We start from the raw sequence: 17621 nt of genomic DNA on the forward strand, positions 1-17621 counted from the left end.
TTCTGCTAGAAAGACAGCTGGCAGTGAAGGTCTCAAATTGATTCACTCACCAATACCATGAGCCCCTGACTTGCATGTGTAATGCAAGAGAGTCATGTCAGTCAATCCATCTCTGTCATTCACATTGCAGCCTCTCTTAATGATCTGCAGAAACGATAGAACAGAACCATATATGATGCAGCTATTTAACCTAAAAAGATCCCAGTCTCACGGCAATGCCTGCCAACAAATTTCATCTTAGTACATTATCAGAGCAAGTTGGTGATACATTTCACAGCAACAAAGGGATAGTTAATGGCTTATTGTCATGTTGTTGTCATTATTATCATTTATTACATTTCTATATTGCCCTTCATCCAAAGGTCACAGGGTGGTTCACAACATCAACATTAACAAAATACTCTCCTTTAATGCATTCACGTTATGCTTCTGTTAGCACTATCTTGGGAACAGAAAGCTGCTTTACACAATCACAGACCCTTGGGTCCATCAAGTTCAGCATTGTCTATACTGAATAGCAGTAGCTCTCCAGGGTTTCAGCAGGGAACTTTGTTATCTGCTAGGCTTATGAAAGCCTAGGAATATATGCCAACACCCAATACACTTTTTATTTTATTTTTTATGAAATCTGTAGATCTCTGTAGATCTCGGGACAGTTCACAGCATAAAGTTCATCTGTAGATCTCAGGACTGTTCACAGCATAAAAATACAAGATAAAATCAACTTTTGTGGTGCTCACTCACTTTTAATATGATACCAAGAATTCAAGTTTTTATTTTAACAGCTGAATTTCTAAGCCCAAAGCACCGCAGAGGTGATTCTATTTTGATAACGTTAGCTCTCAAATAAAAGCAGAGTGAGTGAGTTAGTTCCACAAAGAAGTCAAGGCACAGACACAAAAAATACCTTTCTTTATAAATCACCATATATTTCTCACCTCGCTCCCAATGACATCAATGTTCTGTTGAACTTGGGGGACCCATTGCCTTAAGATAGCAAATAGTTCAGACACAGATGTCTTGGGGTTGAACAGAATCTCCTGACATGCCGCATCATTAGGATCAAAAAAGGAGAACTCTATGGGAATAAGAAAAAGTAGGTTGAGTTTCTAAAGTACTTTGCAGTAAGAAATGCCCAACAAATTTGTGAACATGATATAAACAAAGAGTTACAAATTCTCTGACTTGATGGCAAACACTGTAGCTTTATTATTGAAAAGACAAAATATAAATAATATCCACTAAATAGAACCCTCACATATCAACACATAATTGTTCTATACAGCATACTTCAAGAAAAAAGAAATTACTTCACAGGAAGAATAAACTCTGGACCAAACTACTGTTGGGCAGAGTTCTGTGTAATATTCCCTTGAACAGATTTTTGCTTAATGAAAAAGTAACTGTTTGAGGCAATGATGATGTCTCTTGTGGACATTATTTCCACTAAAAATAGCCCTCAAAGTAGTTCTTCCTATCTAGGAAGAAAAGCAAAAAGTTTTGGGGTAGGCAGTTCTAAGATGAAATATAATTTGCAGTGAAAGTGTTAAGAACTACTCCCATTTTTTTTGCTCTGGGCTTTAGTCTCAAGCAGCTGTTTTGTTTTGAATGTTTTCAGGAAAATATATATATGAAATTGCATGTAACAAGTAGTTTGGTCCTCATAAGACTTGTGTGCCTCTCTGCAAAATGTGAAGTTTAATTCAGCAATCATTCAGGAATACTGGGCTACAGTAGCAGAGAGGGGAGAGGGGGTTAGGGAGGAAATCTAACACACAAAGTTAACTTATATAACCCAGAATAATTAGCATCAGAAATAAAGCCACTCATCAGAAACCTAGCTTAGCCTAATTAATCAACATTTTGCTAGCTATTGAGAATTTACAGAGTTTGCATAAGGAATAAGTAGTAGCAGTTCCTTACTTCTTAGTTAATTACATCTGTTTGTCAGTTAAGAAAATTTAAGGATGTGGTTTAAATAAAAACCTATTGATGTATGCAACGCTGGAGTGGATAAACAGATCAATTTATTGGCACTAAGAGAGCTGTACAGTTGGAATTGGTTTTATTTATGGCACAATTAAACATTTTTAGTGACTGCACAGTTAGGTCAGTCATCAGGAAGGCTATTAACAGGTAAAGTTTGAGAGCTAACCACCCTTATCCTTGGCCACGCAAGGAAGGTTTTTCTAATTAAAACAGATTAGCTTTGACAATTGCCTTCTTCCCAACATGAACCAGAGCTTCATACATCGGTAAGGTGCTGAGGATACAAGAAGAGAAAGAACGACCCGTTTATAATATGCAGTTTCCCAAATGTGGTCAGCTTAGGGAAGAAGAAATAGAAAAGAAGAGGGGCATGAGCAATAACAGAGAAGAGGAGAAAACAGCAGCTGCTGGCTCATATTAAAATCTCTTTGCAAGCATGAGGACAGACCAAGCAGTGACAAGACCAGGAATGATGAGCAACATGGGGTATATGCATCTGCATTACAGAAAAGAGCACATGTTCCTGGTTGACATGGGCAGCCAAGCAGATGAGGATTTGTATGGAGCAGTGGCAGGTTGACCACTTTGATTCAGGCTCTGGTTTGCCCAATTCTGTCTTTGGCAGGTGAAAACTCACATATATCACAGCCTTGTAAATAAGTCTATGAAAATTATCATGTTTTTCTATAACACGCCCCCATGTATAAGACGACCCCTAATTTTTTTTAACCCAAAATTAAGAAATTAAGTTGTTTAGCTTTTTTGGGGGGTGGAGGTCACTTCCACCAATCGCTCACCCGCCCGCCCGTCACTGCTGATTGCTTGCCAGTCACTGCTGATCACACACCTCACTGCAGCCAATTGTTTGCTTGCTCGCCACCACCAACAGCCCATCCGCCCACTTGCCACAGCTGCCTATCACCTCCCCAATTGCCACTGCCAATCTCCTGCTTGCTGCTGCCATTAATCACATGTCCCCCCCTCTGCATTCACTATCTGTGTATAAGATGACACCCCATTTTTGCCTAACTTTTTTTCAGCAAAAAGGATCGTCTTATACACGGAAAAATATGGTACTAGCCTGCTTCTCTTTCATTTTTCAACGTGTCTCTATTAGTAGCTTGCACTTCCATGATTCCCACAAGGGGGGAGTCTCCTTCTCAATGGGCAGAATGGAAATACAGGCTGAGAGGGTGGAAAGCCTTCCACTAAGCAGACTGGTGCAAGAAGGATCGGCTCTCTGCTGGCCCACAGTATTTCCATGCTACTTGTGAAGGAAGAGGTTGCCTCCAAACGGGCAGAATTTTGTGGGACGCATTCAGGCACATACCGGAAATTAAGAATTGCACAATGAAAGTGTATCAAAGCACTCTGTCACCCTGCTACAACACATATACTTTATAAAAAACTAGGACTCTCCACAGGTAGGGAGATGACAGGGAAATGCACTGAAAAGTATGGGATGAATGATTAACAAGGCAACATACAACCACTGCGCAAGCAAATCAGGATAAACTCAGGATGCACAACTTTCTTTTCAGGACTAAGGCATTTATTCCCACAAGAACTTGAAGGAGAATTAGCTTTAAAAATGCATTAATAGTGTGCCTATCAGTGCATTTGCCAGCAAACGAAAGCAGGTTCATATGCTGAAGATCAAGCGAGCTTTTGGGGAGAAATTGATGTTTCAAAAAAATTGACATTCAAGGAATATATGCTGAATTGAAACAACATTGAGATATACTGCTGTGCCTACTGGGAAAGCCCTGCACACTGCAAAGGATCAGTGAAATAAATACTGAGCTGACTGACAAGCCCTTTTATATAGTTTCTCTTACTACCCTGACTAAAGGCATTCTACCGTTAATGTGCTCATGAGTAAGACATCTCCTTCAGGATGAGCTAGAGTCGAACTGCCTCTCACAGAGTGCCTTGCACTGGAGAGTTCTTAGAATTGTGGAGTGACTGCACAACACAGAAAAGAGGGGGCATTACAAACATTCACTTGAAAGCAAACAGGCTATTCAACTGTCAGGCAAGCACAATGTATATAATTTGGAGAAAGGTTTTTTTGTTGTTTTGTTTTTTAGTCACTACTTGAGATTTCTACAGTAATTAAGAGCTGGATCGCTTGTTCTAACACATCACTTTGTCACCGCTGATTAATGCTTGTACTTTTCAAAGTGAAAATCTACCTGGCAGCATGCTATTTATTTCAGGTGGGTACAATCCTTAACCAAGCCATGAAAACTTTTGGCTTGCAAGTTCTTGATGGATGAATTTGGCCATGCATGAAATATTAGTCTGAGCATGTTAAGTGATCTGGCCTCCCCACAGTTCTTGCTATACAGCCATCAATTAAGATTTTGAAGAACAGGGTAAAATCACTAAACAAGATCTTTGTGTGATGAATTGTCAAGGTGGTTCGCCATCTTGTCAGGCTGGTCTGTCAGTTCACTGAAACATATTCAGGAACTGACAAAAAAAAATAAGGCAACTTTACACCAGAGAGGTCATATTATACAGATTGTTTTCCCACACAGCCTTGTGAATTGGAGCCACCTGTAAAAGTCATACCATAATTGCTGAGGTATGGATCATAATGCAGTTGCTGCTGCCATATACAGCAATCATAGCCCACGAAAGCTGGGTAAGGAGGTAGCAAGTCCTAGGAGGCCACCTAGCCTAACATGAAGGAGAGTTCATTACTAAAGCAATGTTACCGGCCATAGCTTCTGTCCCTACAGGAGAGATTTAATTCTAAAGAAATCCAGGCAGCAAACAAGCATTCCCAGTGGGGACTGAACACATTCTTCCCAAGTGGTGGGTTTAAGAAGGGATTAAAATTTAGCAGCATACTGCAAAGATAGCTGTTGTGCTCATGGGTAATTCAAATAACCCTGCATCATCAACCCCGCTTGAAATGGGGCTGGCCCAAATGATGATATTGTGTCTCCTGTAGCACTTAGGAAAAGGAAAAGTAAGTTTGGGCATGAACCTGTGACACGCAGGCCCACAAACATGTACATAACTTGCATTGTGGGAAGGGATGTGTGCATAAGAAAAGGGTTGAGGCCCTGTGTGGACATTTCACTTTGATGTAATTAGACAAGGATGCAGAAGGTGAAGAGAAAAATATGATTAGGACGATGACACAGAAGGCACCAATGGCGTCCTCCCCATTAAGAGAATACTAACAAAACCTTGGGAAATAGGGGGAAGGCGGGGGGAAATAAAGCCTGCTGGGGCTATTTTTAGAAGGCATGGAAACTAGATGCCTCACTTGGCCAAGTGATGGAAACTGAAGGTCAGTGAACTTCTGTTTTTCCTCAGGCTATCACAGAGCTGTATTTGTGGTAAGGATTAAAATGAACACATACAGGGCCAGCTTGAAGCATTCTTAATTCATGTGCGCTCACATGAAAAACACAAACAGACCCTTAATGCAGGCTATGACTAGCCAATAAGTATACAGTGGTACCTCGGGTTAAGTACTTAAGTTGTTCCGGAGGTCCGTTCTTAACCTGAAACTGTTCTTAATCTGAAGCACCACTTTAGCTAATGGGGCCTCCCGCTGCCGCCGTGCCGCCGGAGCACAATTTCTGTTCTCATCCTGAAGCAAAGTTCTTAACCCAAGGTACTATTTCTGGGTTAGCAGAGTCTGTAACCTGAAGCATCTGTAACCTGAAGCATCTGTAACCCGAGGTACCACTGTACAAAAGTGCCCCATCTGTAAAATGTTGAGGCATATGCAGTTTCTAATGTGCCCCTACTTAAATTTTAACTTAATGAATGGGCTCTGGCTGAGGCAGTCACCCCACTGCATCTCCCCAGTCTCTCTGTTCACTATATCACACAACTCCTTCACACATACAGTGTCATGAACGCTACCCAATAGGCTCCTGTGACATTTCCACAAATATTTCACACAGTACTCCAAATAATATAGATGCCTCACACCAAAATATTGCTGTATGAGTGCTGGGAAAACGTCATTTTGGAATAAGTGTGTTACTTTGGGAGAAGAAATCTGCATTGTTTATGCATTATTTGCATAATAAATTGATTGCTTGGGGAGACTGTAAAATTGATTGTATTCTACAGCATCTAGCACATTGATTTGATGCTGATTTGACACATTTTAGATACAGGAGACAGATGAGACCATTTCGAAATGAACTTTGTTTTCCGAGTTGAGTGCATCATTCCGAAATCCATCTGCATGCATCTTCCTCAACTTAACATTCTGGAATAAAAAGTTATTCCTTTTTATAAATATACTTACCACATTCAGAAGGCATTGGTGCTGCAGAAACAGAATAGGTGATTGAATCTTCAGAACCCGGAATAAGATACTGGTATCTTTTAGTCAATGGATCTCCTTCTATGGAAGGGTCAGGAAGATCCTCTATGGTCATCTTCTAGAAAGCCACCTTTAACAAACAAACAAAAAGGAGAGTTTCCTCAACGGTGTGTTATAACATCTATTCAACAATGCAGTTTATACTTCTATTGCCAAATATGCACAAGATTGTAATCACTAAAGACTCTTTCTAGCAATACAGCACTAACTACCACTACTTGCTAAAATACTGAGTACAATTTATTATTTGTTTAAACCACATATAATTTTTAAAATCTCCAAGTCCTATATAGCAATACAAAACCCCAAAACACTAAAACAACTGAAATTTCAGGTATGGAAAGGAAAAAACACATTCCAGAATGCAGGACAACAATGGGAAAGGTCCCCTTTTCAGGTCCCCTCCCCCCGCCCCCCATGATCTCAGGGGTTGCCAAAATTAAGACATTCCACATATATGGAAAATAATCTGAACTCCAAAGTAATTGTATCAGCTCAGGAATTATTTCACCACTCCAAGGTCACATCCACACCATACATTTAAAGCACTATTATACCTCTTCAATAGTCATGGAGAATCCTCAGAATGCTAGTTTGTTAGGAGTGCTGAGAACTGCAGCTCTGTGGGGTCACCCTCAAACTATAGTTCCCATTATTGTCCTTGACTGTTCAAGTGGTATAATAGCATTTCAAATGGACGGTGCAGGTGTGATCTAGGTCACTAGAATTCTACAACAAAATTTGTGAGGAGACAGAAAAGGGGGCAGTGAAGTAGGATAGGAATAATGGAAATAACGGTACTGCAGAACCATCAGCAGACAGGTGTGTTTTTTTAACCTTATTCAGTATATCCACACATTGATATACGCCTGGTGTTAAATTGGTTTACTTGCAATTCTTTCCGTTTAAACACAAAAGCTGCATTAGGTCTTACAAAGCCAGAGAATTTCAGTGCATTTGAGCAGCAATTGCTCAAAGTAATGCCAACTAAGCATGGAAAACATACTAGGATGCATGTTCTCTGTGTTTCCAGAAAGCAGTCTTAATTGACTAACTAGGGATGGGTGGAAAATAAGCCATTTTTTGCCTGCAAAAAGGGGGGGGGGAATTCGTACGTTAATTGGTAATCAGTTGTAAATACATTACCATTTCAAAGCCTGGCAATTTCAAAGTTTTTAGCTTTGTATCAGAAAATGTTCTGAAGCAAAGTACCCTATGGGAATTTTTCGTTAATATATAGCAGGTGGTTTTGCCATTCTAGGATGGGGGGGTAGAATATGTATGTAAAAATTCAGAACACAACCTGAAGTTCTCATGTAAATGAATGGCACAGCTTCACACATTATCTAGTAGGGTTACCAAGAATCACTGTTTACTACTGAGCATAGTAATCCAGCCCCTAAAATTTCTGTAAAATTTCCATTAAACACATATAAGCTAGTCTTCATCTTACTATTTTTGGTAGATTTGGCTCCCAGTAACACTTTGAAATTTGAGGAAGACAAATAAGCTCTTACATAACTTATTTGGGTCAAGTTCCCACTGGAAGAATATAGAAGGTCACAATTCTTTAATTAAGAATGTGTATGCACAATTATTTATCCCACATAGCTCAGAAGGTAAACCCATGCAAAAACTAAGCTATTTCAGCGCACGTAGCTGAAGGTTGACTGGAGGGCACACTTTGTGAGATATTGACTTTGAAAATTGTTTCTCCCTGGTTTGCATTTAACTTCAGGGCATATTTGCCCTTATTATTCCATTTATTTCTAGCCTACTTTAGCCACCCCTTCAAATTCAAAATAATAGTTAAACTGAAAAGGGCTTGCCTGTCACTCAGGCTCACAGCCTGAATGTGTTTTGGAATTCTGCAAGGCAACTGGTGACTATTGTCCCTTTAAAACTCTAAATGGCTTGAGTCCTGCATGCTTTGCATGGTTCTTCTCATGTGCAATCTGAAGTATCATAAGGAATTATTGGAACATTTTATCAAATTATCATATGCTAGCCAGGTTAAGTCAGAAAGAAAGAACACTGATCTCAAACACACAGTGGTAGCCCCATGTGGATGGAACCAAAGGTAGGCTTCCAGAATCTTTAAATATGTATACCATTTTTAGAACTGCTTTTACTTGCCTGGGTGGAGAAACCTTGAAACTGGGCTGAATTGTTCTTACTTTTTTTTCCTAACGAGATATTACTTTTAGAGTGATTGATTTTGCTTTTGTATTTATTCTACAAATTTTGGGCAGATTTTTAATAGTGTCCAACTACCCTGACCTCTTGAAGATGGACATGGGAAATATGCAATAATTATCTTTTTAAAACGCACTTTTCAGCTTTAGCATCATGCTGCAAATGTCATGGCCCCAGATTAACACTGTACTGTATATATTCAGTATCATTAACCCTCAAACCCAAATGAGCAGTAAGAACAAGTAGTGGGACACGGGTGGCGCTGTGGGTTAAACCACAGAACCTAGGGCTTGCCGATCTGAAGGTCAGCAGTTCAAATCCCTGCGACAGGGTGAGCTCCCGTTGCTCAGTCCCTGCTCCTGCCAACCTAGCAGTTCAAAAGCACCAACTGCAAGTAGATAAATAGGTACCGTTCCAGCAGGAAGGTAAACGGTGTTTCTGTGCACTGCTCTGGTTTGCCAGAAGCGGCTTAGTCATGCTGCCCATGGGTGCCAGCTCCCTCGGCCAATAAAGTGAGATGAGAGCCACAACTCCAGAGTTGTCCGCGACTGGACCTAATGGTCAGGGGTCCCTTTACCTTACTACTGTACTACTGAAAAAGTGAGAGGGGAAATTTGATATTATAGCAGAAGCTGTTACAGAACTTGTCATTGCTACTTCACTGCTTAGGAAGCTTGAGGAAGCAAATTAAGTGTTGTCATAATGAGGAGCGTATTCAGCAGCCTATAGGTAGCCCCTGTCTCTAGTCAGTACCCTCATCCACAAATCATTCCTCAATTAGGAAGTATCATGTCAAATGAAATCACATTCAATGCTGGAAGGAACCCAACAACCTATTTATTAAGAACATCAGAAAGACATGCATGTAGAAAACAGTGAGGAACTTGTGAACTTGTAAGAAAAAAGGACAGGAAAGTAAATAGCATTTAAGGAAAATGAGGTCAACGGTACATCAGCTATGAAATATAAAGTACAATGGTACTTCGGGTTATGAACTTAATTTGTTCTGGAGGTCCATTCTTAACCCGAAACTGTCCTTAACCTGAGGCACGCTTTCGCTAATGGGGCCTCCCGCTGCCACCGCACGATTTCCGTTATCATCTTGGGGCAAAGTTCTCAACCCAAGGTACTACTTCCGGGTTAGCGGAGTTTGTAACCCGAAGCGTTTGTAACCCAAGGTACCACTGTATATCTTGCAAACATTTGCAAAACATGCAAAGAGTGAAAATGCTAAAACAAAATTAAATACTTTTTATGACAACTACAGTGGTACCTCGGGTTACATACGCTTCAGGTTACATACACTCAGGTTACACACTCTGCTAACCCAGAAATAGTGCTTCAGGTTAAGAACTTTGCTTCAGGATAAGAACAGAAATCGGACTCCGGCAGCACGGCGGCAGCAGGAGGCCCCATTAGCTAAAGTGGTGCTTCAGATTAAGAACAGTTTCAGGTTAAGAACAGACCTCCGGAACGAATTAAGTACTTAACCCAAGGTACAACTGTATAGCTTTGCTGTTTCCTTGGCATCTTTCACCTAGATATGGGAACAACTAAAGAGAGGTCCTAAGGAGTGGCTAGAACAACCTACAGAAAAATGTTGCCACAAGCATAGTGGAAATGGATAATTCAGCCATGAAGAGGCAGGGTAGGCCATAAAGTTCTCACTTGCTTCACCTTGTGATACTACCTATACCATCACTCAGTAGGGAAAGGATAGACATGCCTGATGGCCTCATTTATTTCTGCCAGTAAACCCCATCCTCACTGCAGACACAACTACCTCACAGGAATTTTTGTTTCTATTTACTATAGTAGAAGGAGCTTGATTTATTACCAACTGATTATGAATAGAATGGGAAGGACTTCATATATTTCGCGATTGGAGTATCCGTCCATCTATAGACTGTGGTACAGCATGCCTACACATAGGTCTTCCATCATTTTCAGAATTTTTGAAAAAGCACCACATTTATTTATCTGGAAATAACTGCCCTTCATCTGAAGCTCACAGTGTAGTTCCCAACATAAAATACAAAATGAGCACACAAAATACATAATAAAACAAAAACAAACAAATAATCCCTGTCCCACGAACACATTTAAAAGGCCATGGAACATTATTCAGCCATGAAATTCATGAACAGAAAGTTACCTGAGCATAAAGCATGAAGTAATTGTAATAAGAACGTTCATTATCAAGAGGTGCTATGCTAACAATTTACATATTTTACAAATTAAGAAAAATGATGGCGAGATTGGAAATTGACTATATCACAGAGAAACTTCAAAGGGGATCTGAAGCTCCCTTTTTTTTCTCAGTACAGAACTGCTTACTTTGGATCCATAAGATGAACTGAAGATAACTGTATTGAATCTCAAAGACAAGTAAGTAACAGCCAGTCCTGCTCCCCAATCCCTTGGCCATCTTTTAGAATAAGTTTTGATTTTCACAATCACCACCTGAAAGCATGTTATTGAAGATGCCGAAAAAGTAAGCAAGCATATAGCCAGCACTTACTGGATGAGTTTCAATTATTTGGCTTGCTCAATAAGTGGTGATCACAGATTCCATTTCCTGGATTCCCTCAAACTACGTAGCCTGAATCAATTTCTATGACTTGGTGACTGCAGAAGTCAATGCTATTAGAAACAAAAACTTAGCTTTCTGAATAAATTATGAAAGAAAAACATTGGGTTATTATGTACCACTGAATGCAGTACAACCCACGAACAACGAACTTTTCTGCATAGAAGTTTCAGCACTACAGTTTCAAATGTCAAATGTATCTGCCAAATGTGATTTAATATCAAAACTAAATAGCACTTACATTACACTGCATAGTAATCTAGGTAAACACGAGAAGGCAACCACATGTAATCTACAGAGCCATGAGCAGCACAGATTAATATGTCCTTTAAAATTAGAAGTCTAATTTGACATGGAAAGTGTTAATTAGTTTTCACCTGACAGATTAAAGGAGGCTTCTTGTTCTACTAATGAACATGTGATATTTGTGCATGTTTAGAGAGCAGTCGTACCAGAGTAAAAGCATACACAGTAAGTAAAGTGATTTTATAGTATAGAGAAGAGTTAGAGATACTACCGACTGAAAACTGTTGTGTTCCGGAATAATTAGCCAAACTTGGTAGTCCATGAGAGAAACTAACTGGTATTGGGATTATATTGTGAATATCTGGATAGTATCTCCCTGAAATCCTAGCCATTCATGCTAAAAATTGTTATTGCTGTCTTATTTTGTTTTTATTTTTTAATATAAATAGTAACATTCCCACCTAGTCTACTTCCCTTCAATAGTAAACTACAAGCAACTGAAGTGTCACTCTTTTCCTCTTACTTCCATTCCAATTCAGAAGTTCTGAGAAAAGCTGATGTTGTTTTTTAAAGTGGTGCTTAAATGCAAGCCCCTCTATGCAAGCCAACCTCTAGATTATGCGAAAGTGTGACTTTTATCCCTGCTGCTGCAAATAACAAGAGGTTGGGGGGGGGGTCGAAAGAGAGAGAGAGACCTGACACATACAAACTGGCATTACTCCAAGCTCACAATTAACTAAGTCAAAACAAGTAACACTGCCTGCAAAATTGTTTTGAGGAAGGTGGGAAAGGGAGGGGGGAGACTCTGAAGGGGAACGTTCACCAAAAGAATGCAAAATAAAAAAATTCCTTCCAGTAGCACCTTAAAGACCAACTAAGTTAGTTCTTGGTATGAGCTTTCGTGTGCATGCACACTTCTTCAGATACACTTAGTGTATCTGAAGAAGTGTGCATGCACACGAAAGCTCATACCAAGAACTAAATTAGTTGGTCTTTAAGGTGCTACTGGAAGGAATTTTTTTTTATTTTGACTATGGCAGACCAACACGGCTACCTATCTACCAAAAGAATGCAGCAGTTCTATGCGACAAAAAATACAGAGATTGGAGGGGTGACCTCCCTTAGAGCAAGGGATACATTTCAACCACCCCTCTCCCTGAGCGTGTGTATCTTATGCCAATGCCTTTTTTGCAAGCTCAGGCCCCAATGGGTCCCTCCGAAGCCCACGCGCCCCTCTCTCTGCATTTGACCCCACTCTTCTCGGAGGATTCCCGCGTCCTTCCCGTCAGCTGCAACCCACACACCTTTGCCCTTCATTTCTCCCCCCACTAGAAGTCACCTTTTCAGAGCCGCTTGACTCCACCCCCCCCCAAAAAAAACCTCTCCACAAATCCACCGGCAGCGCTATTTCCCCCCACCAGGGACCATGCCTACAAACTCCACGTGGGCGTGCCAGAAAGTGCTCCGTTCAGACGTTCCCCGGCCCCCTCACCGCGCCACGCCCCCCCCCCACATCACATCACAAAGGTAGGCTTACCTAGGCCGCCCCCTCCAGCATCTCCCCCCCTCTCCTTTGGGGGCTGAGCAGCAGCACCGCCTGCCCAGCCCCCTTCCTCCCCCCCCCCCACCAACACACCGGCCTCCCCCCTCCCCAGAGACAGCCGGAAAGGAAAGCAAGCCAAGGTGACAGCGGCTCCTTCACACGCCCCCCCCCCGCGCCTTTACCTGTCCTCTCCGCCCAACGGAGGCTCCCTGAGACAAGGGAGAGGAGCGAGGGGAAGGATGAATCCCTGTTCCCTCCAGGCGCCGCCCCCGCCCTCGCTCGCCTCCCATGCCCCGCCCCCCCCACCGTCGATCACCATCATCCGCCATCCCTGAGGCGCAGCAAGAGGTTGAGGCGTTAGGCCCCGCCCCTTCACCCTCGCTCTCAGCCAGTGAGCGGCCTTGGCTCCGCCCCTCTGCTTTACATACTCGACCTTCTTCCACTTTCGGCTCCTAGGAAACGGCGCGTCAGGCCACGCCCACATTCGGTGTGTGTGTGTGTGGTCTTTGGCTCTCTTTTCCCCCTTCCCTCCCCACGCGGGCCTCGTGCGCCTGCGCCTGCGCGCATCACCTCTCTTCTTCTTCCTCCGCTTCTCCTCGCTAATGAAGCGGATGAGAGGCGAGTGGGGGCGGGAGTCTCGCGCAGCCCGCAGTGGCTCGGAGCTCAGCGCGCGCCGCTTCGCGCGGCCACCGTTGCCGCGTTCTCCGCAGTTTGGTGGTTTTTTGCAAAAATGACAATGCGGCGGGTTGGGTGAAAGCAGCAGGCCTGGCTTGGAAACCGCTTCAGAGGCGTCACAAACGTCGCAAAGTGCACAGGGTCGCAGTCACAGAAGCAGTGCAAAAAGCACCTTGAAGCACCGCAAATTATTTATTTATTTGTTCAAATAGTCATACCGAAAGGAAAACTGAAAATCTAACGCAGATAAAGAGAGAATGACATCCTGTGCAACAAATACAAAAAGCAGTATAGGTGTGTGTCGTGTGTGTTCACTAACAGTCCCTTAGAACGCTGCAAGTAATGGTTCATTTGCTCAAAGCAGGCAGCGGTGTGTAAGTTTTAATTCAGGAAATGTCCGCAGTTGTTCGTGGTGCCCAGCACTTGTGGCCTAAAAAGCTGACAGTGGAATGTTTACATAATACTGCAGTGTCTTTTTCTGAAAAACAAACTGATTTTAAAGCAAGCCATTTTGACTTTCCATTATTAAATTACGCATATCAGTGTTGGTGCTGCGATACACCTTTCTAGCAGAATCTGCCACTGGATCTTGCTCCCTAGTAAGTGTAGAATTGCAATGAAAAGTAAAATACTGGCCTTGAAAGCTACAAACAATACAAAGAAAATGAGTAAGTTTCCATAGTGCATGTGCATATTTATTCAGATTAATGGTGCTTTCTCTCAGCTAATTTTAAATTTTTATCCTTGAACTACAGCCATATCTGCAAACAGGCTACATCCCAACTTCCCTGGGAGTAAGAATCTTCAATAAGATGAATTCAGTAAGACCTAACTTCTGAAACCAAATGTGCATTGGTTGTGCTTTATATGCATGATGTGAGTTTCAGAAGTTAGGTCTAAGTACATTACTTCCCTAAAATAATCCTAGGAACTTTGGCTTTCCCCTAGTAGGGCTACTGTCCCCAGCACCCTTAAACTACAGTTCCCAGGATTCTTTGGGAGAGGACATTTGCTTTAAATGTGTGGTGTGGATCTAAGTCCCTTGACAACATTGGCATTTATGGGTAAATGTGCATAGGATTGTAGAGTTAGAAGGGATCCCGAGGGTCATCTAGTCCAACCACCTGCAATTTAGAAATATCATCTAAAGCATCCATGACAGGTGGCCACCCAACATTTGCTTAAAAACCTTTGATGAAGGAGAGTCCACAACCTCCTGAGTGTTGCATTACCAAGGTATCTATTTACATTTGATAAGGGGTGTGTGCACAAACAAAACTGAGGTTAAGAATCAGACTATGTTAGATTTAAATGAAGCCTATGCCAGAAGTAATACTTTGCACGAGTACAGCAGATGGGAATGGCAACCCTGGGTCTTGAATGCACCACCGCAGATTGTAAGCACGGACATATGATTGAATACCTCCAGCTGAGACACCACCATCACAGGGAGGCAGCTGAGTTTTTAAAAGAACACCCTGACGTTCAAGTTTTCTGTGTTCAGGGAACTGTTTGGAATTCTTTGGAGGAAAGGGTGAGATAAAAACGTAATAATTAACAGCAGGAGCTCCAATCTTAGTCTGAAGTGGTATAGTCAGATTTTACCATCTCACCCATGAGAAAGAAGCCTTAATGCCAGGTAGTTATTATAAAATTACCTGCCCAGCCAATATTTTTTTATTGGGCGCCCCAAGAAAGGCAAGATGAGACTGGTAACTTGCATAGCTTGTTGGAGCAGAACAGTGTTTGGAAATAGTGTTGACTTCTGATTGCACTGTTTTGTAAGAAAACAAGGGTTGGGCCCCCACACTTAGCAAAATCTACTGCTAATTCTGAAACTAAGTTTTATGGTAGGGTGTTTAGACATGAACAGCTAAATAAGCAGTAGCACCAGACTAGGGAACATGAGAGAATTTTAAAATACTTGGAGGCTAATGGTAGGATTCTGTAATCTGAATACTTACATCACACTAGAGTATTTATTTATTTTAAAAAAGTTTAATGTAATACAAATATCTAATAGTTTACATAAAAGCAATAAAAACACAACTGTGACATTCTGTAAAATTTCCTAAAAACGAGATCGAAACTATACATCACAAAGAAAATTGAGCTGCGTACAAAACAGATAATTAAAAATTAAAAACTGAAATCCAGGAAAGCTTCGGTAAAGATATACTTTTCAAAGAGGCATCTAAAGGTAATTGCTGTCTCAGCCTCATGAGGAAGGTCTTTCCAGAGGGTGGGTGCTATCACTGAGAAGGCTTGCTTCTGCATTGTCAACAAGTGACAGTCTGTTGGTTGTGGTTTACCAGCAAGGTCTCCTTGGGAGATTCTAAAGATCATCCTCGTCTCTGCCCAGGGAGGTGGTCTGCTAGATGTCCAAGCCTTAAGTTGTTCAGGGCTTTCAGTGTCAACAACAACACCATGAACTTGGCTCAGTGGCTAAGAGGCAGCCAGTGTAGATCTCTCAACACTGGTATAATGTATAAAGCTGGGTGTCCCACTAAGCCCCCTAACCAGATTGTCACTCAGCTGTGATTCACCCTTTATTTATGTAAAAAGCGGCAAATTTAGTGTTCAAGATATTGCTAAAGTTCCATTGTCAGGGAGGCTCTTTTGTGCTGTGATGAATCATCAGATAATTACGGGTTTAACACATGAGAAATAGAAAAAACACAGCTGTTTTCTTTGTTCCACGCAATCTACATTGACATTGATTTGCTGATTTGCTTTTAAGTGAAGCAAACTCTTGTACATGAGCTTGCAGCTGCTAAATTCCTATCGCTTCCACTCCATGCAAAACTAATGGAAGTGGGATCGCCGAATTAATTGGCTGGATGCCCTGAATCAGCCTCTAAATGTGTACTTGTACACACCGTGAAGGTGTTTCACAGTAAAACATCTCAGCGTACCACATTCGATTTTGTCTAGTTAAAGACTAGTATTGCAGACCTTTACTGACCTGCATGAAGAGAACATGAGGCGAGTAGCGCTTTCAGCACACTTTATAGCACCACTAAAACGTATCACCATTCTAATAGTCTTCATCTCAGGGGGTTTTATAGATAATCTATTTCACTTCGTACTGCAGACAAGCGGTGTACCTGTAATGGGGCGGACAAAAGTGACCCAATTATATTGGAAGACACAGAGAAAGCAGATAAGGAGGAAAGAGACTCCATCTGATTTGATTCTGAAGTATGTTTTAGGGTCCAAAAGGGAGAGAGCCTAAGAAAGTAGGGTGTGTAAAATTTGCTTCAACACCAACTATCATTGTCCTGTACAAAATAGGAAAAAGTGGATATTGTGTATCAACACAAAGACACAACCTGCATAGGGAGAGAGTGGTCAGGAAAGTTGTTCTCTCCTTAACAACTGCCTGCATACTGCACCAGAAAGATACCTGCCTCTCCGTTTGAGAATGCTATTTTGCACAGCACACAAGTGTGTTAGACCCCATCTGAACTACACATTTAAACATACACTTTTAAACAAGGGTGACTTTCCTTAAACAATCCTGGGAACTGTGGTTTGTTAAGGGAGCTGAGAGTTGATATGAAACCCTTATTCTCCTCAGCCAATCCCTCTTCCCAGGGAATTCTGGGAACTGTAGCTCTGTGAGAGGAATAGGGATCTCCTAACAACTCTCAGCACTCTTAAAAACTACAGTTTCCAGAATTCCTTGGGGAGAGCCCTGACGGTTAAAAGCCCTACTGCTTTATATATGGTGCAAATGGGGACTTAGATTAGATATGTGAGCTGTGGATTCTTTTCCAACCCAGTAAGTGTTTGATAATATACTCTTCTCACACTGAAAATTTTCCTCACAAGGTTATTGTAAGGTTACATCGGATGAGAACTGTAAAAAATAATGCATACGTTGAAAAAGTAATAGATACATAATTCATAAAGGTGGCATATAAATGTTATAAACAAACACAATACCAAATCTCCCATGCCCTGTGAAAATGTTCATGAGACTAGAGTATGCAAACAGATTACATTTCTGGATTGTA

At 41.5% G+C, this 17621-nt stretch overlaps 1 protein-coding gene across 3 annotated transcripts in view; it reads right to left on the reverse strand.

The window, feature by feature from the left end:
• The window catches only part of CLIP4 (CAP-Gly domain containing linker protein family member 4), a 38311-nt gene extending 24658 nt beyond the window's left edge, over window positions 1-13653 (reverse strand). For 2 of the 3 annotated variants that reach the window (XR_014217397.1, XM_082214832.1), the window contains exons 1-4: window positions 13110-13205; window positions 6275-6422; window positions 939-1078; window positions 51-144 (exon numbers count right to left, since the gene is read on the reverse strand). Coding sequence is in view for 2 of the 3 variants with exons in the window: in XM_082214832.1 (XP_082070958.1) it covers window positions 51-144; window positions 939-1078; window positions 6275-6407 (367 nt within the window). In the remaining variant the exon portion in view is untranslated. Of the gene's footprint in view, window positions 1-50; window positions 145-938; window positions 1079-6274; window positions 6423-13109; window positions 13206-13497 lie in introns of those variants that run through there. The other variant, XM_082214833.1, reaches the window with a different exon arrangement.
• Window positions 13654-17621: the final 3968 nt, after the last annotated feature.

The sequence above is a fragment of the Podarcis vaucheri genome (genome assembly GCF_965113315.1).
Source record: "Podarcis vaucheri genome assembly, chromosome: 3".
Lineage (NCBI taxonomy): Eukaryota > Metazoa > Chordata > Lepidosauria > Squamata > Lacertidae > Podarcis > Podarcis vaucheri.